The following is a 27,669-nucleotide window of genomic DNA, read 5'->3' on the forward strand; positions in this document are numbered from 1 at the left end:
TGAAGCGTGGAAGCACTTTTGTTGGTCTCTCACCTGTCATTGTGTTCATCCAGTTCACAATGCAGAAAGCTTAATTGCACGGGCTTTTCCCTGGTTTAAGTTTCTCGTACCTAAGTTTTCAAGCTCTTTGTGCATCACAAGGAAGGCAGGAAGAGTACAAAACAAAGCAACGAGAACAAAACTGCGCCTTTTGGTCGGATATGGTGGTCAAACTGCTCACAGTAATCTGCCATTGTGCTCCGTTTGCTGTCCAATAGACAGACGTTAATTTTCTGCTGCCGCATTCTTGCATTGTTATGCGATCAGGCACACTTAGCCCTGTGCTTTTTCCACAAGTTCTTGAGCCAAGGGATGAAATTACCGATAATGGTGGCGAATTTGTAGGCAACATTGACCTCTGCCTTTTTTAGTATGCGAGTTATTGTTTTGCTGGCGCCCACAGTGTTAGGAACTGACACACGGCGTCATTGCAGTGTCGTTGGTGTCACGTTTCCCCCCGTTTTTTCTGTTATAGAGAGCTCTGTTTAAATGCTTTTGTGTGGCCGTTGGTGCCGAGGTCGCGGATTGTATTTTCCCTTTCCTTTTGCTGCTGTGGTGACTATTGGTGGTTGGACAATTCGTTATTTTGGTTGGAGATTTCTTGCTTCTCTACATTTTGTGCTCTTGCCCGAGAGAAGTGATTTCAAACATTATCGCTCATGGGAAGGACCATGGATATGTACATACGTATGGGGCTATTTTTACTGGGAAATAAATTACGCAGAAGCCAGAATGAGCATGCACGGCTCACCTTAAAGCTTTCCATATTATCAAAAGAGATGGTAGATGTGTCAGTGATAGTACCTTGTCCCTGCTTTCATCTGAATACTACTTCTTGTGTTTGCATGTCTGATTTATTCTTTTCATCACTGTCTCACTTGTCTAAAATGTTTGTTGTGAACACATGCGCATTTAGGCTGCCTTGAACATAAATATGCATTGATAAATAAAGCAATAAAGCAGTTGATAGTCAGCATTTGTGTGTGTAGTTTCTTTTCTCTGTGGGGTGTGTCCTGTGTTTGAGATGTTAATTTTAATTCTTGATTATTTCGGGGGAAGCTTGCAGTAATTCATTTAGGAGGCTAGTAGGGTTAGCTGAAACTCACCTCACCCAGAGCTGCCGAGCACTAAACAAGCTTTAGCCGAGGCTCATGAGAAGGCACAGAGATAGCACAGCAAGATGAAAACCGAGGATCCTCTGCCCATTTGACCGTTGCCAGCGAACCTTTCCTTTAGTGGTACATTACACCCTCGCCCCTCTCAAAACATTGCAGGCTGGGTGCACAGCCATAAAGAGCTGCCCTTCTTGGATGCTTATAGCTCTATGTGTGCAGTAATGGAGCAAAAAATGTGGCATCTTGTTTCTTCTGTTGCTAACAACCAATTTATCTTTTTTTCGAAAAAGCAGTACACAAAAGAACACAATCATGACCACATGAAAAGACACAAGCACTGTATTGCAATTGCTGATTTCCCCCGCCGCGGTGGTCTAGTGGCTAAGGTACTCGGTTGCTGACTTGCTGCTCGTGGGATCGAAGCCCAGCTGTGGCGGCTGCATTTCCGGTGGAGGCGAAAATGCTGTAGGCTCGTGTCCTCGGATTTGGGCGCACGTTAAAGAACCTTAGGTGGTCAAAATTTCCGGAGCCCTCCACTACGGCGTCTCTCATAATTATATGGTGATTTAGGACGTTATACCCCACATGTCAATCAATCAATCAATCATGAAATTGATGATTTATTGTCCATAGACCCAGCTTGCATAGGATAACACACACGTGCGCTCTGAAATTACTGTATTCTATAAAGACCATTTTTTCTTGCATTTTTTTTGCTAGAAAACTTGACCATTTTACTATCAACTACCCTTACCTGGTTCGAAACTTGGGACAGGTTTTTAAAGTATGTGACCCAGTCAAGTTATGGCTTTCAGTTTTTTTTTGCTGACGTAAAAGATGTACATTACAGCATTCCATGCAATGACTGAATGAAAAGCATGGGGGAATGTATTGACAAGTACGTTGTCACCAAATTTCAAAATAGTACCGGCATTCGCAGCAGCGAACTTATGTGGTCCTCATTGTATTCAGTGCCGCCAGTGTGCATATGCTGATGTGAAAATCGTGTGTAAAAATTAAAGAACCCCAGGTGGTCGAAATTTCCGGAGCCCTCTACTGCGGCGTCTCTCATAATCATATGGTGGTTTTGGCATGTTAAAGCCCACATATCAAAATCGTGTGTAATATTGAATTTCTCTTTACTCTAAACATTGAATTGCACAACAAATCACTTTTGTTTGTTTAAAGCTATTATGTATACATTTTCAAGGTTTCATGCCACTTGTAAATCTTTCACATGTGTTATTCTACATAAGCATTTTTTTATGGTGCTCCTTCAATATTTATATTGCCAACCTATGGTTGGAAAAGAGTGATTATTTTGAAATCGGTAGACACCATTGTCAGGAAACGCTGCACAACCGATCGTGGCTTCTTGAACAATAGTTATGTGACCCATGCAGATCACTCGATGACAACTTCCAGAATTGGAAAATGTGCTTGCCCAGCCTGACGGAATGCTAAGTTGTACACCTTCTCTTGCCTTATAGCCTCTACACGTTTGACATGCGGAAGTTGAAGACTGCCATCAATGTGCACATGGATCATGTCTCAGCTGGTAAGTGAAGCTCAACTGTTGTAACTATCTTTTCATGCTCAGGTGTGTGGGATGCCGCATTGATAGAAGGATGCATCCCAACATGAATACATAGCTGTTTATTAGCGTGGTAGCAGCAGCGCGGTGAGCTTGCTGATGCTGTGCTCGAACTGTTAGAAAACAACAATAATCTTCCAAGCTTGGCAGCTTGGGTTTATAGCCGCCAGTGATGATGTCAGCATTCAGTGCTGTCCCTTATCGGACGTGCGTTGTAGCATGCGGCTGAGTCGTTCCGGCTGCTCCGGTTTGCATGCGGTGTGTCGCCACAGGTGTCAAAAATTTACTGTGTATAATCACTTTTTTATCACTACCTATGGATCATGAAGGGTTGTCCAGAAACAGGTTGTCTATAACAGCCAAAACATGTGCAGGAGAACTAGGAGAGAGGCAGGCAGCATGTTTGAAGTAGTGTAGTCTTAGAATTCTTGAAAAACAGCAAGTCTTTTATAAAAGGAAGACACCTGGACACAGCACACACTAACAACTGAAACTTTCTTGGGAAAAAAAAACACATATATAAACGGTTACGAGAATATGTATTGTGAAAGAAATGGTTAGGTGAGCAGACAGAGTGTAATAATAATGTGCTTCGAGAAAAGCTACCTCAATGGCAAGTAACACAACCGAAAGTTTCGCAACACATGAATCACCAGCTTTGTTGATGAAATACGTCTCTGCGATTTCCTGTGCAACCCTGTCCCTGAATCTAGCTTTCACTACCGTATCACTAAACTAGGGTGCGCAGCCGCATTGGCTACAATGCAATTATAGGTCAGAGCACAATTGTTCCTTTAGAGAAGCTTTGTGATCATTTATTTAATTATTTGTTTCCGTACCCTCAAGGCCTGAGGGCATTGCAGAGTGGAGTGGGTTACATTCGTAGTACATGTTTTCATTAAAAAAAAAAAAATTACGGTGGTTACATAAAAAATTATGAACAAAATTTACAATAAACAGTGCACAGTATAGAAACAACAAGAACATTGAAAAAAATAATACAATGCGCCAAACAGGTGCTTTACAGCAAAGATGCAAAATGAAATAGCACTCAAAGCACCAGCACGTGCTTATGAACCGAGGAATACATCTGAAAATATTGTGCAAACAAAAGAGGAAAACTGAGAGGACACTTAAAAAGGTAAATAAATGCAATGGTACAAAAATAATAGCTTCAAAACGATATCAGGTTTGTTAAAGCAGTCTTGAACGTAGTATAATCAGCAATCTAGACTACTGATTGGGGAAGGTGGTTGCAACTTGCTGTAGTACGGGGGATGAATGAATCGAAGAAATGGTTGGTGCGGCATCAGGGAATACCAGCCTTTTGAGGATGGTCGATGCGAGCAGATACACATGAAGCAGGTGTTATCAATTTATTCTTCAAGATGGGATTGCCAAATATATATTGTGGAACAGGCAGAGACGGAACATTTTTCTACGTTCTGATAGCAGAGGCAATGACAAGCTTGTTTTCATGGAAGTGACGCTGGAGGTGCGATGATGGTTATAAAGGATGAAACGAGCAGCCCGACTCTGGACAGATTTAATCTGAGAGATGAGTCGTTATTGGCTGGAGTCGGATACACCTGCAGCATATTCCAATTTGGAACTAACTAAATGTTTACAAAGAAGTAATTTCAGAACTAGAAGAAAGGTAAAAATTGCATCGTATATAACCCAGCTTGCAATTAGGGGTATTAGTGATATGATCTACATGAATTTTCCAAGGCAGATCAGAAGAGATGACACAGAAAAAGATGACGCATATTCAAGGTTACTATTGTTAAGATGATAGGATGGCAGTGTAGTATTGCGACGAGAAACACGCATATGTTTTAATTTTTTAGCGTTTCATTCTATGTTCCACGTGTTAGTCCGGTCACAAACATGGTTTATGTCAGATTGAGGGAGATCTACTTCGGAGTCACTGTTAATAACACGACATATAGCGCAGTCATCAGCAAACAGGTTAATTGACGAATGTAGATTATCAAGTAAGTAGTTAATTTAGATAAGAAAGAGTAAGGGCCCCAGTACCGAGCCTTGAGGCACGCCTAAATGAACAGTAGAAGAGATGGAGGAAGTGTTATTAACTGTGACAAATTGTAAGCGATGAGTGAGGAAAGAGTGCAGCCATTGAAGAAAATCAGGATCGAGTTTAAGTTTATTTAGTTTGAAAAGAAGCAGTTGATGAGAAACCTTGTCAAAGGCTTTTGAAAAGTCGAGTATTATGCAGTCAACAATGGCACCCCCATCAAAGATGGAATTTATGTCGTGAGGAAATGACAACAGTCATGTTTCGCATGAAAATGACTTGCGAAGCCATGCTGATGATCTGTAAAAAAGGCATTTGACTGTCGAAATGATGTGAGGTTGGAATAGATAGTATGTTCAATGATTTTACATGAAATGCATGCAAGTGAGATAGGTCCATAATTATATGGTGAGTGCTTATCCCCAGATTTGTGCAAGGGAATCACCCTCCCAACCTTCTAGTCTTCCGGAATGCAGTCGGTATGAAGGGATTGCTGAAATACATTTGAAAGAATTATGGCACTGTACACTTCAGTAGTAATTAAAAACTTTGAGTTAATATCATCAACGCCGCATGGTGAAGAAACTTTTAGGTTCTGTATTACTTTTTTTCTATTTCAGCTATATCAAAAACAATGGGGCTCATTGTTAAAAAGTCAGTACCAGCATAAGTGGGTGGAACAGAACACACGATTTATGAAAAAGCAGAGACAAATACAGAGTTAAGAACATTTGCGGATTCATCAAGTTTTATAAGGTGATCGCTTGAGTCTTCAAGAATAATGGATGAATTGTCTCTTTTGTTATCTTCCTTCTTGGTAGAAAGCGCAGCAATCATTACACAGAACACACAACAAGCACTTAAAAATACTACGTTCCAAAATTGCTTAGGGTTACAAATTAAAAAGGATGGTAATGTAGTGTTCAAAAATAAAGCTTTGGCATGCTTAGAGGCTTGTTTGCATTCGATAGCCACAGCATGATAAGCACTCCCAGGTTCTTGAGTGCCGGTTGTTTTTGTAGAACGAAAATTGAGTTTCTCCTTATTGCGTAGCCTTTTTAGCAATTGATTGAACCATGGCGATTGCCGGTTAGATGTGATGACTATGCCCGGAACTTATTTTTCAATGAGTGATAGAGCTTTTTCTTTGAATAAAATGCAGTTAGTCTTTATGGAACAATCTTGAAAGTTGAGCAAGTAATCACTCAAGAAAGCTGAGAGATCATGATTAATAACATCAAAATCAGCATGCTTGTAGTCTCGAATATATTTCTTGTGGTTTCTATTACGAGGTACGGTGCAGGCAAAAGAAAAATGAAGCAGAATTTATTCTCTTAGCCCAGTTAGGTAGGATACGGGAAGATCAGGCGCAGTGGTGAATACCAGATCCAGAATGTTAGACATGGTTCTTGTTGCCTGCGTTACTAGCTGAGACTAGTTGAAAACCTTGCATAAATTCAGAAACATGTCGACCAGGCTAGAGAAAGAATGAGAAGTGGAGTGCACGTTAGACCAAACTATAAATTCAGGAAATTCAGAACGCTTAGTAAAATGAGGGGAATATTCGGATACCGCACTGTTATCATAGAAATGACGACATGAAGCTCTTCAACAAACATGGGTGTACAGGATGGTGGTCGATAGCAAGCGCCCAATATTAATTCAATATGATCTATAATCCTAATAATAATACAATGCCTTGTCTGTCCAAAATAATGCTTCCCACATGACAGTGGAGTGCCGTACATCACAGGGACAGCTCAGTCAACCTTTTTGGCCCTGTGCTTGACCTGGCAAATACCCTTGTCTTGTTTCTAACCCTCGATGCTCCTTGCAGCAGCCGCGTATACTCTGCGTAAACGATCGCCGACCGAAAAGAAAACATTGCATTTGTACCTTCCTCCGATCAGTGTAACGAAAAGGGCTCTGCAGGAAATAAAGCGTAGGCAGGATGATCTGTTCATGGTAGGTGCTTGAAGGAACTGCCGGTTACCTACATCCTGTACCTACATGGTGTCACACCGGTTAAAGAAAGTTGGAGCAAGGTACAAATGCAATGTTTTCTTTTCGGTCGGCAACCATTTACTCGGCGTTTGCGGGGCTTTTGAAGGAGGATCGAGGGTGAGAAGCAAGGCAAAGGTATTCGCCAGATCAAGCACAGGGCCAAAGAGGTCGACTGCGTCGTTGCTGTAGTGTACGGCACCCTGCTTTCGTGTAGGAAGCAATATTTTTGACAGACGGGGCATTGTGTTAATATTAGAATTATAGATCACAAAGATTCTCTAAAGCGACAACCGGACAGGGTAGCGCTGGAAATCGCTAAGGTGTATTTTATCAACAAAGTGGTGATTCGTGTGTTGGGAAACTCTCGGTTATGTTACTTGCCACTGAGGTAGCTTTTCTGGAAGTGCATTATTAATACACTCTGTCTGCTCATCCAATCATTTCTTTCACTGTATGTGTTCTCGTAAACGCTTATATATGTTTTTTTTTTTTTCAATGAAGCTTCAGTTGTTACTGTGTGCCATGTCCAGATGCCTTTCTTTTGTACTTCAATTTATGGCGCAACTCAGCTAAAATAAATTACTAACTCACCCAGCAGTCCGTGCTTCTCTAGTATAGAGCGTTTATAATGTAAGTCATGAATACTTTCACTATGACAGAAAAAAAATTGCACCATCTCGTGCTGAAGGGAACCATGTGTAGAAGGGAAGCAGCGGGTGCTAACACTTACACTGGTCGCAGTGTTGACACTGAGGCTTATCACGGTGTTGCGCAGTAGAAAAACTTGGGGGATGACGGAAAGCATGCAGTGATGGACTGGTCTTTCCTACTGGAACATGCCACTCGCTTTTAATGGGCAATGTGAGACAGATGACTCCGATTGGACACAGGGACCCACAATCGGCTTTTAGTTAATGTGCACACTGCGAATGTCTATTGTTAAACAACATACAGGAGAAATCTCCCGCCGGCACTATACAGAGGTCAAGATTCAGTGAATATATACCGTATTTACTCGTGTAATGAACACTCTTGCGTAATGATGTCCTTAATTTCAGCCGTCAAAATTTGGATATTTTTTCCCCCGCGTAATAAACGCACCCCATAATTAATCCGCTGCAGTCCGGCTAACCGAAACCTGGCACCTCCTTACCCGTTAAATCTCGTCAGTTTTTTTATTATTATGCCGACCCATCTTGGCTTGCTCCCTCCCCCCTTTGCCTGCTGCTGCACTCCGTATTGTTTATCTGTTTATCTGTGTGCAGCACGTCTCTTGTATTTTCGAATTATCTGAGCAAATTATCTGAATTATCTGTATTTTCGAATTATCAGTGTGGTTGACGAATGGTGCGAGTGTAGAGACATTGCAGCTGACAGGCTCCCAGTGACCAAAGGTCGCAAGACTGCCCGCGCCGACCGATGGTTGCTTTCTGCAATTACGAAACGTTAAGGCCCAACCACATGCAAACAATTTCCGAGCGACGACAACAGTATTTGCTTTTGCCATGGCTGTCGCAAAAGGCCATTCGTCACCACCACGTCGCAGGTTTCTGGAATATCAGAAAAAAAAAAAAAAAAACTCTTCTCGCCCAGAAAAGATCACGACTATTTCCGCAATTTGCTGTTTGTGCGTGTTATTCGGGCAGTATTTTGTCGTTAATTTTGTTGGCAACAGCGGCGGCGCGGTCATCCTGCAAGGTCGCCGAGAAAATGGTCAAGTGCATCGTAGCGCATGCTTCTGGGTGCCTCTCGAGATCACAGCAGATACCTCTCTTGCGGTTAATCAATTGGAAGAAAAGACAGCCGTGAAATGCTTTTATGACATGCGTGGGTGGTGCGGGGACCCACCCAAGAAAGCGCCATCGTGAAAATTAGCCGACTACTGCTCAGACCACCTTGATTATGCACATTACACAGAAAGTATGTGTTGTGTTCCAAGCACCCCTATGTCACGAGCGAGCCTCTGAACCCGCGAAGGACCGGATGCTGAAACTGCTTCCAGATGTTGACTCCTCCCCTTCCCCCGCTCGGCGCAAACGAGCCACCGTTCATTTCCCCCGGCAGTTCGGCCGCCGCCTCCATCCGAATAGGAATAAACTTGTTTTTAACCGTTCGAGGCTGTCTGAGCTTTTTGGACTACCGCGACCAACGCGTACGTCTATGGGCCGACGACAACACCGGACATAACAGTGGCGACGAGGAAGTGGATTTGGACCAACGCTACGCAACGATATTGACAAGCTACAATCTATGGCTACGCACGGGCTCCCAAATCGGCTATTCGAATTCAACGGCTCATCATGGTCATCGTGGTTTGGACGCCTGCAATTTTACTTCGAGGCTAACAACATCACTGATGCAGCAATGAAGAGGGCCAACCTGCTAACGCTGTGTGGGGAGCAGACATACAACACAGTCTGTGCCCTGATTCAGCCACACACTCCAGCAGCCGTTGACTACGACGACATCGTAGCAGCGCTACAAGAGCACTATGACCCAAGGCCATCGAAGGTCTACTGTCGAGCCCGCTTCCAACGGCGAGACCAACTGGAAGGCGAAAAAGTGGCCGAATACATAGGGGCTCTCAAAAAGCTCGCTGCTGACTGCAATTTCGGGACGTTGACCGCGACAGCTGCAGCTACTGCGCAGGAGGGAGGATCGACTGCCACACCTGCTAACACCACTATGCTCTGTTTGGACGTTATGTTGCGTGACCGTTTTGTGTGCGGACTGGGTGACGCAGGCCTACAACAACGCCTGTTCGCGGAGACGGGTCTCACCTTCTCCAAAGCCTACGACATCGCCCAACGAGCGGAGAGCGCCGGTCACCAGCAGAGGGATATTCGACGGAACGTCGAGCTGGTGCATCACACCAGTCAGCAGTCAGGTCATTCCTTGTCTAAGGCGAAATCAAGCAGAAAGACACAGTGCTGTTGGCGATGCGACGACATGCACCATCCCCAGGTATGTCGATACAAGACAGCGACCTGCAATTTTTGCCAAAAACTGGAACACATTGAAAGGGCATGCATCTCGAAGCGCAAACAGCTCGAACCGAAGACTTCAGTGCAACGGAACAACAATGTCGACGCACAGGAGGGCCAGACGCAAGATACAAGCCGAACAGCACTAACTTCATCGGCACTATATGACTTAAACGCCGTTGTGAACCTCGGAACGAGACCGAAGATTACAAATGAAATTATGGTACACCAGCGCCCTATCAGGTTTGAGGTGGATTCCGAAGCAGCATGTACGCTCATCAGCGAGGACACTTTTCGCGCTACTTGGCGTGAGAACGCGCCAGCTCTCCAGCAAGACGACACGCAGCTAAGAACGTGGTCCGGACATTCCCTTCCACTGCTGGGCTGTGCCAACGTAGATGTGTACTACAACGGGCAGACCCATCAGCTCCCCTTGCTAGTCGTCCGCGGTTCTGGATCAAGCCTTTTAGGACGAAATTGGTTCACCCCCCTTGGAGTGGTCATTGGCGGAGTTCACCACACACTCAGTTATCCGTCAGTGGAGCAGCTTCAAGATAAGTACAAAACGGTTTTCTCCGAGGAAATACCAGGGAACAACCGACCTCCAGTCACACTGGAGCTGCGGAAGGATGCGAGGCCGAAATTTTTGAAAGCTAGGTCGGTGCCTTTCGCCCTACGAACGTCAGTCGAGAATGGGCTTGACCGACTGCAGGAACAAGGGATCACCGAACCGACGCAACATTCGGAATGGGCGGCACCACTCGTTGTCGTCCAAAAGAAGAACGGTACCCAACGCCTCTGCGGAGACTACCGGAGCACTGTCAACCTGGCGACAAAAGCATCTTCCTACCCACTGCCGACACCGGAAGAGGTTTTTAGCACGCTTCGTGGTGGAAAAATCTTCAGCACCTTGGACTTGACACAAGCCTACCAGCAGCTGAAGGTGAGCGAATCAACGTCTGAACTGCTCACAATAAACACTATTAAGGGTCTTTACAAAGTTGAAAGGCTACCATTCGGAATATCTGCAGCGCCAGCAATCTTCCAGAAATTTATGGAGTCTACACTTAGCGGGATCCCAGGTGTTTGCGTCCACTTGGACGATGTTATTGTCGGTGGCGCCTCCAATGAAGAGCACACAGAACGCTTGGAGCTCATGTTGGAAAGGCTAGCAAATGCTAATTTGCGCATCAGTAAAGAAAAATGTGTTTTTGCGGTGCCTGAAGTGAAGTTTCTTGGACATCAAATTGATGCGCAGGGTATCCATCCCACTGAAGACAAAGTGCGTGCAATCACCGAAGCACGAGCGCCTACTAACAAGCAAGAACTGCAGTCGTTTTTGGGCCTATTGACATTCTACGACCGGTTCTTAGAACATCGAGCTACAGTGGCCAACGATCTATATCAGCTTCTGCAGAAAGAAGTCCCATGGACTTGGTCGCCACGCCACCAAGAGTCATTTGTTGCCCTTAAGCAACTACTTCGCAAGTCTACTGTTCTGCGACACTACGACGAAAGGAGACCCCTACTGCTAGCCTGTGACGCATCACCATACGGAGTGGGAGCAGTCCTCTTCCAAGTTGACGACCAGGGACGGGAAGCCCCGATCGCTTTTGCTTCGCGCACCCTATCGCAGACAGAGAGGAATTATTCCCAGCTAGATAAAGAGGGACTTGCCATCGTCTATGCAGCAGATCACTTTCGGCAGTACATTACCGGCAGGAAAATGACTTTCATAACAGATCACCGGCCCTTATTGGGTATTATGGGTCCCCAGAAGCCAATGCCACAGACATTGTCGCCGCGAATGACACGATGGTGCATCAAGATGTCGGCGTACGATTACGAACTCTTACATCGCACTGGGAAGAAACACCAGAACGCCGATGCACTAAGCCGCCTGCCGCTAGACACCACAATAGATGAACCACCCCCGCCGGGTAATATACTCATGTTCGAGGCGCTGCCGAACCCTCCGCTAACAGCTGACACGATAGCAGCATCAACGCAGGAGTGCACTATCTTGAAGGAAGTCTATGCAGCTGTACAAGAAGGCAATGTGCAGAAGCTAAAGGGTGAACACTTCAACGCTTACCGCAAGCGAGCTGCGGAGTTGAGCACTCACCGCGGTTGCGTCACCTTGGGATCAAGAGTTGTAATTCCAGCGGCACTTCGCGAACAGGCCATGTCGCTTGTCCACGCAGGTCATCGAGGCATTGTTGCCATGGAAAAGTGCGCCAGAAGTTATATGTGGTGGCCTGGTATCGACCATGATATAGAATTAACAGTTCACGATTGCCAGCCTTGCAAAGGCAACCACAGAAGCCCGCCAAGAGCCCCTATTACTGAATTGGAAAGACCAGACATGCCTTGGCACACCCTGCACATTGATTTTGCTGGACCTACCGAAGGGTGTTCGTTCCTGGTGGTTATAGACGCATACACCAAGTGGCTGAAGGTAAAACAAATGGCTACAACGACATCGGCAGCAGTTATCGACACTCTGCGGTCGTTGTTTGCAACGTTTGGCCTACTGCGCAAGGTGGTCTCGGACAACGGCACTCCGTTTGTGTCCACGGAGATTCTCAAGTTTTACAGCGACAACGGCGTCTCGTCTGTTACATCAGCTCCTTACCACCCGGCTACGAACGGACAAGCCGAGCGCTACGTGGCTGAGCTAAAGCGCACCCTTACTAAAGACCAGACTGGGACAATGCAACGCCGCATCGCACGCTTTCTCTTCAGACAGCACAACACTGTTCAAAGCACTACTGATCAAACGCCAGCGAAATTGATGTTCGGATGAGAAATGAGAACCCAGCTGACAGCAATTGTCCCGGAGCCCTCAGCGAAAGCACCGTCGGAGGAAGAAAAGCTCCCGCATAGCAGGAGAATTGAAAGTGGACAGCGCATATACGCCCGCCAGTTCCACAGAAAGCCCGGCTGGGTTGAAGCGACGGCACTCAAGCGCATAGGTTTGCGGTCATGGCTCGTCGACATTGGTGGAAAGGCCACACGCCGCCACCTTAATCAGCTACGTCGTTCAGGTAATTTGCCAAGGGAACCTCCCATTCAAGCAGCCACCTCGAGGAAAGCTTCGTTCCACTTAGCCTGGCATCTCGCAGCAGATGAATCAGCGCCGCCGCCCGCCGGCCCTGAACACAAGAGAAACGACACCCAGCGAGCGGAGGCTTCTCTTCCTAGTGCGTCCACGCGCCCACGGCGGCCCCCAGATCGCTTCCAAGCGACAATCTAAGGAGGGAGGAGATGTTGTGTTCCAAGCACCCCTGTGTCACGAGCGAGCCTCCGAACCCGTGAAGGACCGGATGCTGAAACTGCTTCCAGATGTTGACTCCTCTTCCCCCGCTCGGCGCAAACGAGCCACCATTCGTTTCCCCCGGCAGTTCGGCCGCCGCCTCCATCCGAATAGGAATAAACTTGTTTTTAACCCTTCGAGCCTGTGTGAGCTTTTTGGACTACCGTGACCAACGCGCACGTCTATGGGCCGACGACAACACCGGACATAACAGTATGTTAAATAACATCCAAAATTTTGCGCGCTGAAAGACACTGATCATTCGATTTTGACATTTCAATCCAATTGTGGACCACCATTCAAGTGCTACACATGCCACCATCGTTTTCATTAACAATGTCTATCCCTTCCCTTCTAGTGCAGCCACTGCAAAGAGCTTCATTGATTCCACACCAAACTGCAACTTTGAGTGCACGGGACCACTACCGAAATGCAACCTACGCTGATTAGGCTTAGCCTGCTGTGCAGCATATTGTCACAGGAAGTTTGCGCATGATACGAAGATTGGGCGTGGAAAAGATTGCATTCAAGCGCTGAACTAAGAACAGCGAACTGGTTACGAAGTTTCCATTCGCAGATGGTGGTGCACAAACATTGTGGGCGACGCGTACAGTTAAACCTGCTTATAATGCACCTCCATAAAACGAATTCCTCTATATAATGAAGTTTTTCTATTCTCCACTGTTGCTTCATAGAAGCACATGTATTTACGACCTCTATGTAACAAAGTAACAGCGGAAGACAACCTTGATATTGTCACGGGGTCGTGACGTGGCCGAAGACAGGAGACTTCTTGTTGGGATTTAATTGTTTATTTGGGCAAACCTGTGCCCGGTAAACAGAAAGTCCAATTACAGCAGCAGTCTCGCACAGATAGCAGTCTCAGACTGATAGCGGCGAACGGAGCGTCGGCCTTCGATCAACTACTGACAAGCGGCGAAGCGCGTCGGCGTTTATACTCCCGCCGTCGAATGTTCTAGGGCTACCGCTGGCGGCGGCGTACGTTCCAAAACAATCTGTACCATTCGCACAGTGGGCGTGATCTTATCGAAATGATCTACTACAGTCCGGAACCCTCTCGAAAACTGCAGGCGCGGTTTGCGCTGAGAATCGTGTGGTGTTTTGGGGCGATAACAAAAGCTTGGGAAATGGAACGTGGCATTGCCCCCCTCTGAAAAAGGCATCGTCTCGATGCTTTAACTAAAGATGAAGGTACAATAATAATGCAAGAAAGTACAATGAATACATTACAATACAACAATAATACAAAAAAAAACACTGTTTCAGTTTGTTAACGCGCATGAAACGGCTTTAGGCGTGCGACATGGACGACTTCAGGTCGCGATCGGCGTCGTTGAGAGTTCGTCATGCCGTCGGGGACAACCTCGTAATCAAGTGGGCCGAGGCGTCGAACCACCCTGTACGATCCGAAGTACCGTCGCAGAAGCTTTTCACTTAGTCCACGTCAGCGTATCGGCGTCCACACCCAAACACGTTCACCGGGCTGGTATTCCACGAAGCGTCGTCGAAGGTTGTAACGGTGGCTGTCGGTCGTCTGTTGATTCTTGATACGGAGCCGCGCAAGTTGTCGGGCTTCTTCGGCGCGATGAAGGTACTCGCTCACATCGAGGTTTTCTTCGTCGGTGACGTTGGGTAACATGGCATCGAGCGTCGTTGCCGGGCTCCTTCCGTAGACCAATTTGTATGGAGATATCTGCGTCGTCTCCTGCACCGCCGTGTTGTATGCGAAGGTCACATACGAAAGAATGGCGTCCCACGTCTTGTGTTCGACATCGACGTACATTGACAGCATGTCGGCGATCGTCTTGTTAAGCCGCTCGGTGAGGCCGTTGGTCTGTGGGTGGTACGCTGTCGTCCGGCGGTGGTTTGTTTGGCTGTATGCCAAGATCGCTTGAGTTAAGTCGGCAGTGAATGCCGTTCCTCTGTCGGTGATAAGGACCTCCGGGGCGCCGTGACGTAGAACGATATTTTCGACGAAGAACTTAGCTACCTCGGATGCACTGCCTTTTGGCAGGGCTTTTGTCTCGGCGTAGCGGGTGAGGTTGTCGGTAGCTACCACGATCCACTTGTTTCCGAAAGCCGACGTCGGGAACGGCCCCAGTAGGTCCATACCAATCTGCTGGAAAGGTCGGCAAGGTGGATCGATTGGCTGCAGAAGTCCCGCTGGCCTTGTCGGCGGTGTCTTGCGTCGCTGACAGTCCCGTCATGTCCTCACATAACGAGTGACGTCGGTGGTAAGACGCGGCCAGTAGTACCTTTCTTGTCTTGCGAGCGTGCGAGAAACACCGAGGTGCCCTGCCGTCAGATCGTCGTGCAGGGCCTGCAGAAGTTCTGGTCGCAGAGCTGAAGGCACCACAAGGAGGTACTTAGCCCGAAGCGGTGAAAAGTTTTTCTTTTGTAGAAGACCGTTTCGTAGAAAAAACGACGCAAGTGCGCACTTGAATACCTTCGGGACTTCGGCGGTCCTGCCTTTGAGGTATTCTATTAGGGCCTTAAGTTCCGGGTCGGCCCGCTGTCGTTCAGCGAAGTCGTCGGTAGTGATCGTTCCCAAGGAGTAGTCGTCATCCGGGTCGTCGGGTGGCGGTTGGTCGACAGGCGCACGAGAGAGACAGTCGGCGTCGGAGTGTTTTTTGCCGGACTTGTAAATGACAGTAATGTCATATTCTTGAAGTCTCAGGCTCCATCGTGCGAGGCGACCTGAAGGGTCCTTCAAAGTGGCTAGCCAACACAAGGCGTGGTGGACGCTCACAACCTTGAAGGGCCTGCCGTAGAGGTATGGGCGAAATTTCGATGTAGCCCAGATGATGGCGAGGCACTCCTTTTCTGTTGTTGAATAATTTGCTTCTGCTTTGGATAGCGATCGGCTGGCGTAACTAATAACCCTTTCAAGTCCGTCAGCCCTCTGCACAAGAACGGCGCCAAGACCTACGCTGCTTGCGTCAGTATGTATTTCTGTCTCGGCGAATTCGTCGAAATGGGCAAGTAACGGAGGCGTCTGGAGACGATGTTTAAGCTCCTGGAAAGCGTGTTCCTGTGGCGTTTCCCACTTGAACTCCACGTCGGCCTTGGTAAGGTTAGTGAGAGGATCGGCGATACGGGCGAAGTTTTTCACGAACCGCCTATAATAGGCGCACAGGCCCAGAAATCGGCGCACGGCTTTCTTGTCAGTGGGCGGCGGGAAGTCGGCGATGGCGGCTGTTTTCCGTGGATCAGGACGAACGCCAGACTTGCTGATAACGTGCCCCAGAAACAAGAGCTCTTCATACGCAAATCTGCACTTTTCTGGCTTCAGTGTGTGTCCGGAAGTCTTGATGGCTTGAAGTACAGCTTCAAGGCGCCGAAGATGCTCGTCGAAACTCGAGGAAAACACGACGACGTCGTCCAAGTACACAAGGCAAGTCTGCCACTTCAATCCTGCCAGTACTGTATCCATAACGCGTTGAAAAGTTGCAGGCGCTGAGCAAAGGCCGAGGGGCATCACCTTAAACTCGAAGAGGCCGTCCGGTGTTATAAACGCCGTCTTCTCTCGGTTTCTTTCGTCGACTTCGATTTGCCAATAGCCAGTCTTGAGGTCCATTGACGGAAAGTACTTGGCGTTATGGAGCCGATCAAGTGTGTCGTCTATTCGTGGGAGAGGATACACGTCCTTTCTTGTGATTTTGTTCAGGCGGCGATAATCGACGCAGAAACGTAGGGTCCCATTCTTTTTCTTCACTAACACCACGGGGGATGCCCATGGGCTCTTGGACGGCTGGATAATGTCATCCCGCAGCATTTCATCAACTTGTCTCTTCATGGCTTCACGTTCTCGCGTCGAAACCCTGTACGGACTCTGACGGAGTGGTCTGGCATTTTCTTTGGTTATGATGCGATGTTTCGTGATTGGGGTCTGCCGAATTTTCAATGACGACGAAAAGCAATCTTCGTATTGCAGGAGCAGGGCCTTCAGCTGTTCTTGCTTATCGTTCGGAAGTCTGGGATTGACGTCAAAAGCTATGGGAGGGGCTTGATTCTTCTGAGCAGGTTCCGCAGAATCGGCGAGGGCGAAAGCACTGGTGGCTTCGACAATTTCTTCGATGTATGCGACCGTTGTTCCTTTGTTCACATGTTTGTACTCATTGCTGAAATTCGTGAGCATAACCGTTGCTTTGCCTCCCCGCAGCTCTGCAATTTCTCTTGCGACGCAAATTTTTCGGGTGACCAACAGATGCTGACTGCCTTCAACGACGCCTTTGAAGTGAGGTGATTCAGGAGCGCTGACTGAAATAATGACGCTTGAGCGTGGCGGAATGGTGACTTGTTCTTCCAGCACATTCAAGGCATGGTGTCCAGACGGCGTGCACGGTGGTAGTGCTTCTTCTGTGGATAACGTTATCGACTTTGTTTTTAGGTTGATGACAGCACCATGGAGGCATAAGAAGCCCATGCCAAGGATGACATCTCTCGAGCAACGCTGGAGGACTATGAAGTCTGTAGGATAAATACGGCCGTTAATGGTGACTCTCGCTGTGCAGATTCCTGCAGGCGTTACGAGATGACCTCCGGCTGTGCGGATTTCAGGGCCTTTCCAAGCTGTCCTAACTTTCTTTAACTTCGCGGCAAACGACCCACCTATGACAGAATAGTCGGCTCCAGTATCGACGAGAGCGGTCACACTGTGGCCGTCGATAAGAACGTCGAGGTCGCTAGTTCGCCGTCTCGCATTACAGTTAGGGCGTGGCGTCGGGTCACGGCTGCGTCGGCTTGTTCCGCTGCTTCCATGTTGCGTCGTCAGGCCACCTTCGGTAAGTGAGCTTTCGCCGTCAGGGCTTTGCCTGGTTGGCGTTGTGTTCGGAAAGCTCCGTCGCGGCGTCGTCGTCATCGGAGGATCTTCGGTAGTTCGTCGCACAGCAACCGCACCTCCACCGGTTGCTGCCCTTAGTTTCCCGGATACGGGCTAGGAGACCGGCCCCGCGTTGGGCCAGAGTACTGTCGGTGGTGCGGTGACGTGCGGCGGCTGGGCGACGGCGAACGCGAAGGGCTTCGTGGTGTCCACCGAGTTCCTGCCAGGTAGTCGGCGATGTCACGTGGTCGTTCTCCTGGCTGTGGGCGTGGTGCATTGACGGCGAAGCCACGCAGTCCCATCTGTCGGTACTGGCAACGGCGGTATGTGTGTCCGGCCTCGCCGCAGTGGTAGCAGAGCGGGCGATGGTCAGGGGTGCGCCAGACGTCAGTCTTCCTCGGTGCACTACGCTGGGCCGCTGGCGAGCAGTATGACGTCGGTGGGGGTGGTGGCGGCGGTGGCGTCTGTCGACGGAAGGGCGATGGGGCGGCGTTTTGGCGTGGACGGGGAGGAGCGTTGTGGCGCAGTGCAGTGGTGTAGCTCATAGCTTCCGGCTCGGGCAGTGGTGCGTGGGGAATTTGAAGCGATTGCCGAACTTCTTCTCGCACAATGTCGGCGATTGAATCCACTTGAGGCTGCGCCAAAGGCAACAGCTTGCGCAGCTCTTCCCGCACGATCGCTCGGATCGTTTCACGTAGGTCTCCGGAGTTACTGGCTTGAGCAGCAGCGCAGTCTGCAGTCAGGCGACGATTATACTGTCTGGTGCGCATGTCCAGGGTCTTTTCGATAGTGGTCGCTTCAGCTACAAATTCTTGGATGGTTTTCGGTGGGTTTCTGATCAGCCCCGCGAAGAGCTCCTGTTTGACCCCTCGCATGAGGAAACGAACTTTTTTCTCCTCAGGCATGTCTGGGTTAGCGTGACGGAATAGTCGGGTCATTTCTTCTGTGAAAATGGCGACATTTTCATTTGGTAGCTGAACCCGGGTCTCTAATAAAGCAGCGGCCCTCTCTTTTCGAGCGACGCTCGCGAACGTTTGCAGGAATGCGCCGCAGAAAACATCCCACGTTTGGAGCGTGGACTCTCGATTTTCGAGCCAGGTCCTTGCGGTGTCTTCCAAATAGAAGAACACACGACGCAGCTTTTCGTCATGGTCCCAGTGGTTGAGGGCGGCCACACGGTCGTATGTTTCTAGCCAGGACTCCGCGTCTTCGAACGATGACCCATGGAAAATTGGTGGTTCCCTGGGTTGATGCATGACCATTGTGGGCTGGGACGCTGCGGTTGTCATTGTCGCAGCAGTCGCGGTCATGGCCTTGGTCTTCCGTGCCTTGTCGTGTAGAAGCCCGTACTCCGGTGGTAGCCCTTGCTGTCGGCGGCTTGTTCGCTGCTCCTGGTTGGCTTCGGTGTCTTCTCCGCGATGTGGGCTGGGTTCACGGCTTGACGGGGGCGTCCGGTACATGAACGAAACAGCACCTCCACCAGATGTCACGGGGTCGTGACGTGGCCGAAGACAGGAGACTTCTTGTTGGGATTTAACTGTTTATTTGGGCGAACCTGTGCCCGGTAAACAGAAAGTCCAATTACAGCAGCAGTCTCGCACAGATAGCAGTTTCAGACTGATAGCGGCGAACGGAGCGTCGGCCTTCGATCAACTACTGACAAGCGGCGAAGCGCGTCGGCGTTTATACTCCCGCCGTCGAATGTTCTAGCGCTACCGCTGGCGGCGGCGTACGTTCCAAAACAATCTGTACCATTCGCACTGTGGGCGTGATCTTATCGAAATGATCTACTACAGTCCGGAACCCTCTCGAAAACTGCAGGCGCGGTTTGCGCTGAGAATCGTGTGGTGTTTTGGGGCGATAACAAAAGCTTGGGAAATGGAACGTGGCAATATAACGAATTTTCCTCACAGACAATCTAGGAATTTCGCTCCATATTTTAGCATTTCGGTACGAGCATGTACCTTTCGCGGCTGCCCTGCGATCGACCCGTCCGATGAAGCGGAAAGCGGCGGCGGTGCGCAGGACGCACCAGGCGAGAACGAGTGCAAGGCGGGCAGGCGGGCCTACACCTCATGACCCGGTGTTACTACTGTTCTCGCCGCCGCGGGCACATGCCCAAGGGTGTCCCCCCTCCCCCCACTCAAAACGAAAAAAAAAAAAAAACTACTTTTGCACGTTGGCAGGGCCACACCTTTAGTTAGCATCACATATCTAAGGCCACGTTGCATATGAAAGTTGCTTTATTGAATAGTTTTCCGTCGTGTCTGTGTCGTTTCCTCTTCGTTTTTGACGCCGTACGTGCGTGCATAGTTATGTATATATATATATATACATATATATATACACACACACACACACACACACACACACACACACACACACACACACACACACACACATACGCACACATATGAAAACTCAAGAAAAAAAAACGCCACCCACGCTCGGTACCGACCTTGTCATGATGCGCTGGACGCGCGCTTATCTCCCAGGCATACTTTGCCTCGTGAATTGGGGGGGGGGGGGAGAGATATGGCTTGTGGGGTGCGCTTAGGAAGAATCGCGTGCCTTCGACTTTGACAGGAACGAGTGTTTTTAGTTGCTGGGTGCACAAAGATCACTTCGCTCACTGTACAGGCACCGTTTGCAAAGAGTGGGCTTTTCAAACACGGCCAAGTAACAGCTGGGGCACTTGTTAGTTGACACTCATAAATGTACCTGTGGTTGCGTTTCGTGCCTCATTTTTGTTTAAACAGTGCATTAAGTGTTGAGTGGCAAACATTCTTAGTTCTCTCTCGTCCTGTGTATGTTCTTTTCATGCGTCATTTTGCACGTGAGCAGCACATTGTGCGTTCCGATTTGCTTGCCGTTCTGAGCCTTATATTCCAAGTTGTTGCTATTGCATTCATTGCTTGGCCCTTGCGGCGAAGCTGTGACTTTAAGTTCTTTAAGTCGGACAACCGTGTCGTCACATACTAGGGGATGTCAGATTAGGCGTTGATGGAAACTTTCCGAGACTACGGTGATGACGGATCTTCGGAGGTCGACTCGTCACGCGCTTCTGTCTTGCGCCGCGCCGCAAGTTCGCAGGCTAATAATAACTTATAGCCTGCGAACTTGCGCCGCGCCGCAAGTTCGCAGGCTATAATAACTTATAGCGAACTGATCGGCTAATAGCTTTCGCTGTTAGCCGATCAGTTCTGGCAACACTACAGCGGGTTGAATGCAATGCAATGAACGTGATAAAAAAATAATAATGGTATAAGAAATAAGGCTAGAGCCAAGTCTTTTGGATCCGATATTGCAGAACTCCTACAAAACGCTGGTGTGAACAAATACGGCCGCTCCAGAGAGAAGTGCTCTTTCCACACAGTCTCTTCAGGTGAAAGCGCACTGATTTACTTGCCGAGATAGCAAGCGTGCCAGCAATCGCCACAACCCTTCTTAAAATCTAAGTTCATTATTGCTACTCGAGCGACCCCCCCCCCTCGTGTTGTTTCATATTCGTTCAAGACGGGTGGTTTACTTTCCATTTCAGCATTCGACAACAGTCCTAACACACATTGTATCTTATGCACTTTCCAGGCGGTGGGGATAGGCCAACTTATTCGATCTCTGTTTCAGCAGCGCTCGCACGCTTTTTCTTTTATCTGCTTGTGAAAGTTAACATGTGTGGGCATGTTACCAATTTGGACTTGTTACAGAACAAGGCGGCGACGGCGAAAGCCCGCTGATAGTGTCCATTTAATTGGTATCGCAATAATATCGCAGTTTTTTACTGTAAAATAAATGTTTTGGGTGAGCTCTGCCTTCAGTCGCCCTTTTGCCTAATTTGCACATTTATTTTCCAAATTTTCGTACCGTACTTTCATATAACGAAATTTTCCGGGAATTCACCAATTTCCTTAAATCCAGGTTTAACTGTAGTCAGAATGGTGAGGGCTTTGCATTGCCTACAAGATGGCGGGCTTGTGATGTGTTTCTACGCCACGTGTCTGCCATCTCGAAGGCCATGCCTGTCTTTTTTGCTTTGTTCTTGTGCCGCTGTGCTTGCGTGGCACTATAAGCAAAGAGGTTCCTCCTGCTACAGATGGCACTCTGCCGCAAGAAGTGCGACTTTTAAATTTTGATTGATGTCGTCTACATTCGCGCTGCTCGCAACTGTTTAGCATGGTTGTGAAACTATGCTTAGACCTTTATTGTGTCGTTATTTTGAGATATAATGGCTTGATTTAATGTTTTTATTGCCACGCATATGTGTAATTTGGTTATTTGCGAGAGGGCTGCCGTCGTACTGCTTGCGAAATGACGTTCTTTATAAGAGGAACTTTTCACCCACCGGCAGCAGCTACTTGCTCGTAGTTCCTTCTTTGCTTCGCCGTGAGGTACTGCAAGCCTGTCACGATGAACCTACCGCTGGTCACTTGGGTTACGCAAGAACATTGGTGAGGATAAGGCAGAACTATTACTGGCCAAGACTTGCCAAAGTTGTCAAAACTTACGTGCAGGCATGTCTAGATTGCCAGCGCCGCAAGCCACCATCCATCAAACCAGCTGGCCTGCTGCAGCCTGTCCGAGTGCCGGCGACACCGTTTGCACAAATTGGCATGGATTTTCTGGGCCCCTTCCCTAAGTCTGCCACTGGAAACAGGTGGACAATCGTCGCCATGGATTACCTGACCCGATACGCGGAGACAGGCGCTCTGCCACAGGCAACGACAGTTGAAGCGGCGCAATTTTTCATCGAAGCCATCGTCTTAAGACATGGTGCTCCCGCAATAGTCATCACCGACAGAGGTACTGCGTTCATGGCCGAGCTTTTGAACACCATTTTCTGACTAAGTGGTACAGCTCACAGGAAGACAATGGCGTATCATCCCCAGACCAACGGGCTCACCAAACGCCTCAACAAGACCCCAGCTGACATGATAAGCATGTACGTAGGTGTAGAGCACAAGAACTGGTAAACATGTACGTAGATGTAGAGCACAAGAACTGGGACACCCTTTTGCCCTACGTGACGTTCGCGTACAACACGACTCGACAAGAGACCACTCGGAAGACACCCTTTAGTCTCCTTTACGGACGCGAGGTTACAACAACGTTAGACGCAATGCTCCCTCATGAAAATGATGACAATGAGACAGACGCCGAAGAGTTTACCCAGCTAGCAGAAGAAGCCAGACAACTTGCCAGGTTGCGAATCACCAAACAGCAAGATGACGATGCCAAGTATTACAACCTCCGGCACAGACCCGTCATATACAACGTGGACGACAAAGTATGGGTCTGGACACCTGTTCGTCAGCATTGGCTCTACGAAAAGCTGTTGCGAAGATACTTCGGACCCTACAAGGTTCTGCGACGCATTAGTGACATCAACTACGAGGTTGTTCCGGACGGCGTGCAGTGTTCAAAGCGGCGCAGACATTCACCAGAAATTGTCCACGTGCTTTGGATGAAGCCTTACTTTCGGTGATTAACTGTGCAGTTTTGGTTTCGCCTTGCTTCTCAAACGTTTAACATTGGGACGATGTTTTTTTTTTAAAAGGGAGAATAGTGCCGCGCGTATGTGCCAGTGGTGAGGACAACGAAGCAGGGCGAGTGTCCTTGGCCAAGGAAAAAAAAAAGACGAAGTCGTTGCAGTCAGTTTCCTGCGATCGATAAATCGTATTTGTTTGAGGCGCTTTGTGTGCTCGTCAATCTCGCGTCGTCACACTATCATCAATGGCACTGACTATATCACCGAAATAAAATGAACAGATATATTAATTTTTTTTCCTTTTTTCAAGGACCGTGGGGGGTTGGGGTGGGACCGTGGCGAGTGCGACTCCAGGGCAGCCATTTGCACTTTCAGCATTGGCGTCGTGTGTAAAAAAGCCTATCACATATTGAAGAGCAAAAGCATCACCACTCACACTCTCACGTGGTTCTTTGCTCACATGGGATCCATTAGGGGAGGCCCCACAAACCTGAACGAACTGGCCCCCTCCATGGCACGACGTCTCACTTTCCGTGACCATGAAGAACTTCCTCGCCGGCCCGCAGTTGTACAGAACAGAGATCAGCTGACCATTAATAATGAAATTGCACAGCACTTTCAGCTTGGTAGGGGATACTTTCCCCTTCCTAACTTGAAAATTCGAGTGCAGGCTTTGACTTTCAGGCTACTGTAGACGGGTTCGTAGCCCAGCCTGGCTTTATTGCATAAAATTTGTTCCGACATTTATTCTAATAGCTCTTAGAGGCACTGCAACGAATTCGCTAGCCTAGACCACGTGCTCTGGCATTGCTTCTCATTGCTGGGCACTGACCAATTCAATAAAGGCAAGAGGCTATCCGCTATCAAGAGCCCCGATGTTGGGGATCAATTGTGGGTTGTCCAAAGGGCCACGATGCGGCGGTCGGGCTTGGTCGGACTGTTCCAACGTGGGAACAGCTCGCTGCGCATTGAGGAGTCGTGCACCTAAGGACTTAAAATAAAGTTTTGAATCCTTCCATATATATCTTCACATATGCCAATGCTATCCACAATACTAACGTACTATGCCTCCACAGAAGGTGTATTCCAAAAAATGCGGAATGCACATAATGATGAATGCTTTGAATGCTTGACAGAGCTAATCTTTTTTGCTGCCTAAGCCGCTACAAAACATACCGATAAACTGATTTCAAAGGCAAGTTCTCACGTGGCTAATCATCTTGCTAGGGTTTTTGTAAACGGAAAATTAAAAAAAAAAAGACCTAGCCCGCTTTTTTGTGCCTTCTCGTGCAAATAACGGTGACAACTCGTCGGTGCACTGTTTTTTCTTCGCACAGCGACAAATAGTGCACCCACCAGCAAAAACACAGCAGCAGCTACGGTCGGAACGGTGGCTTTTACTTACAATGTGATGCTTAACGCCCAACGACAGTGCCACCCCTTTTTCATGATGTCTGCCTGGTGGAATTTGTCTATGGGAGACCAGCGCTGGGTAGGTGGCGCGCTGAAAAAGAGCACCTGGTGGAGAATTGCGACAGAACTCGGCTGCTTGCGCTCAGACGACCGGCCGCAGTGTACCCCGGTCAGAGCACGCGCATACGTCGCTGCTGTGTTTTATTTTGGAACAAACAGCCCAGAAAGTCATTGTACCAGTAATACTTCACTATAGTTTAAAAAAATAAATTTGTCCAAAGGCTACTCTCGCCTAAAAAGACCTAAAAATATTACGAGAAGCTCTGCAAAGCAGACTGCATCCATGCATATGACAGTGATGGAAGTGCTGCTTTAAAAAAAAATGCTGCTCCATGCTGCTCCAAAGTGTAATATTTGCTAGTAACTGTTCCAAACTTGCTCTAAAATGGTGTTGACAAACTAAGAAGAATGAAGTTGAACCATAGGATCATCCCGCGAGCATAAGCAAAACCACAAGCAAGCTGTGTACACTATCATCCTAGTATGCTACTCAGTGGCGTAAATTTAGAAACATCTCAAGGGGCGAATCATATTGGGCTATGGTGTTCAATTCATATTTCTGGGTTGTATTTTTATTTATATAAGAATTGAATCATGCTTTCTAATAAAAAAAAAACGAGGATGGGGTCCGAGCTCAAGCAATTGCATTGTATTTTTCTATTCAGTTTTTTTTTTTCACATCTCTTTTCGATTTCCATAGTTCACACAGCTGAGGGGCATTTACCACAAGTATGCAGTAAAGGATAAAAAGCCTTTTGAAAACTTGATTGTGCTATACTTAACTGTTAACTCAATTGTATCACGTGCTAAAGCTAAATTTTAATTGGGACACTTGGAAGAGGTGTCCTTCACAGCCTGAAAAAAAAAAGTCCAGACATCCTTAATCCCCCCCCCCCCCCGCCTATGATTTATGCCAACTATACTGCTTGTATACTAGCTGCATACTAGCATATGGCATGTTTAATAATAAATATAAATATTTATTAGATGCCTAAATGATGTTTTAGACTTCAGGAGTCGTTAGGAACATGCGTCTGCTCCGAAAACACCAATAGCAATCCTAAGCTATAGGATTTTAACGACACTCATGTTGCTAAATTTGTGCATGTTTGTCTTGACCATGATTCGGCTCACCTCGAAGGCCTTCTGGTTTGGCTAGGACTGCCATTAGCAGAAGCTTGCCGGGCTAGGTCATGTCTTTTATTATTATTATCACTATCATTATTGTTATTGGCGATGGAACAGGAAACGTCCTCAGCTACACACTAATGGCTGGTAGCTCGCGTTTCAAGGTTAGAGTTGCGTAACTTCATCTAAATTTCTCACTTGAGCTTCTTGAGATGGTATTATTAAGTCTGTTATTACTTTCTGGCGTTATGTTCATAGAAGAGTATACAAATGGAAGTAACCCGCCAGCATCTGTGATAAATCTATGGAATCGAGAGAGCTGTTGCGCCCTGACAGATTCATTCTTGCCAGCACATGTTCATGTGTCGTCGCTTTCAACGCTACCCCTAGCTTTCATTGCAGGCATCTGAGGACATTGTTGAACTGTAAGCGTCAGAGCCCAGAGAAATAAAACAACATGCATGTGCTCGTTGCGGAAAAAAAAAGAATGAAAGCTAAGAAGAAAGAAAATTATGCAGTACGGCTCCGTTCTTGTGACATTGTTGTTAGTCGTTGTTCTTTGCAAGGTGCACAGAATATGCTAGCAGTAGTGTTTATTATTATTTTTTTTTGCTGGAAAGTATATACTAGAGGTGGGCAATTTCGGCGGAGATCGAAATCAGTAGTAATCAGTAGTAAAATTACAGCAATCTAGGTCGCATCAGATTCAATTTACATTTACATCCTAAACAGTAAAGTCAGTAAATACAGGCCGATGTAATGTATTGTACTTCCTAAGCTGCCAGGGCTGTAACAATTATAGTGAACTAGAATATATTCCAGTGGCAAAACCGGTCAGATTCCAGCATCCTACTTTTACACAGATGCCACGAGATGGTGCAACTTCTTCGTTTTCTAGCAGCTTTGGCTGCACTGTAGGATAGTCGTTGGGTGCTTCGAACTTTTAGCTGTGGTTAATTTAATTCATGTGTTTTGCTTGCTGGTTCTTCTGAACAGTAAACAGCCAACTTGCTTACTCTCTTACTCGGAGGTTGCATCTTGGCTAGATGTCCATATTTTATTTATATTTACTGCACATGCTCAGAATGTTATAGGAGCGTATGACTTTTTTTACCACTTGAGGGTCTTGAGGAAGCAGACATAACGGTCATGGAATTTGCTTTAAATCATTATGGAAAACCTGGAAAAATCGGGAAATTTCGAAAAAGCTAATTGGTAAACAAACAAAAACAGAGTAATTGGTAGTTGCATCACTTCTTTTTTGGGGGAGGGGGGGCATCGTATGTACTCCTGTTCGCAATTTGTATGCATGGGGACGTTGATTAAGCAAACCACCAAGACAACATAGCACGGGTGGTGTCGTACTCCTATGCTTGATGGCACGGGATAGATTACCGACCACGACGGCCACACTATGATGGGGTGAAATAGAAAGAACACCCGTGAACCAAGATATATGCTAAACGCATTGGAGAACACCAAGCGGTCACAGTTAATCCTGATACCCACAGTACAATGTGCCTCAAAAGGATATCTTGTTTGGCACATGAGGCCAACAATTATCGATGTAGAACAGACACCTTCATTTTAAGCCGACACTGGCAAGCAGAGAAACTGAAACTGTGAATCAGGTGAGTCAAGTGGCGCGTA

At 47.5% G+C, this 27,669-nt stretch overlaps 1 protein-coding gene across 2 annotated transcripts in view; it reads left to right on the forward strand.

The window, feature by feature from the left end:
* Window positions 1-27,669, forward strand: part of LOC119169133 (DDB1- and CUL4-associated factor 13) — a 143,689-nt gene that overhangs the window by 54,106 nt on the left and 61,914 nt on the right. For both annotated transcript variants that reach the window (XM_037420234.2, XM_037420233.2), the window contains one exon: window positions 2,645-2,712. In XM_037420234.2, coding sequence (XP_037276131.1) covers window positions 2,645-2,712 — 68 coding nt within the window. The remainder of the gene's footprint in view (window positions 1-2,644; window positions 2,713-27,669) is intronic.

The sequence above is a fragment of the Rhipicephalus microplus genome, chromosome 2 (assembly GCF_043290135.1).
Source record: "Rhipicephalus microplus isolate Deutch F79 chromosome 2, USDA_Rmic, whole genome shotgun sequence".
NCBI classification, from domain to species: Eukaryota; Metazoa; Arthropoda; class Arachnida; order Ixodida; family Ixodidae; genus Rhipicephalus; species Rhipicephalus microplus.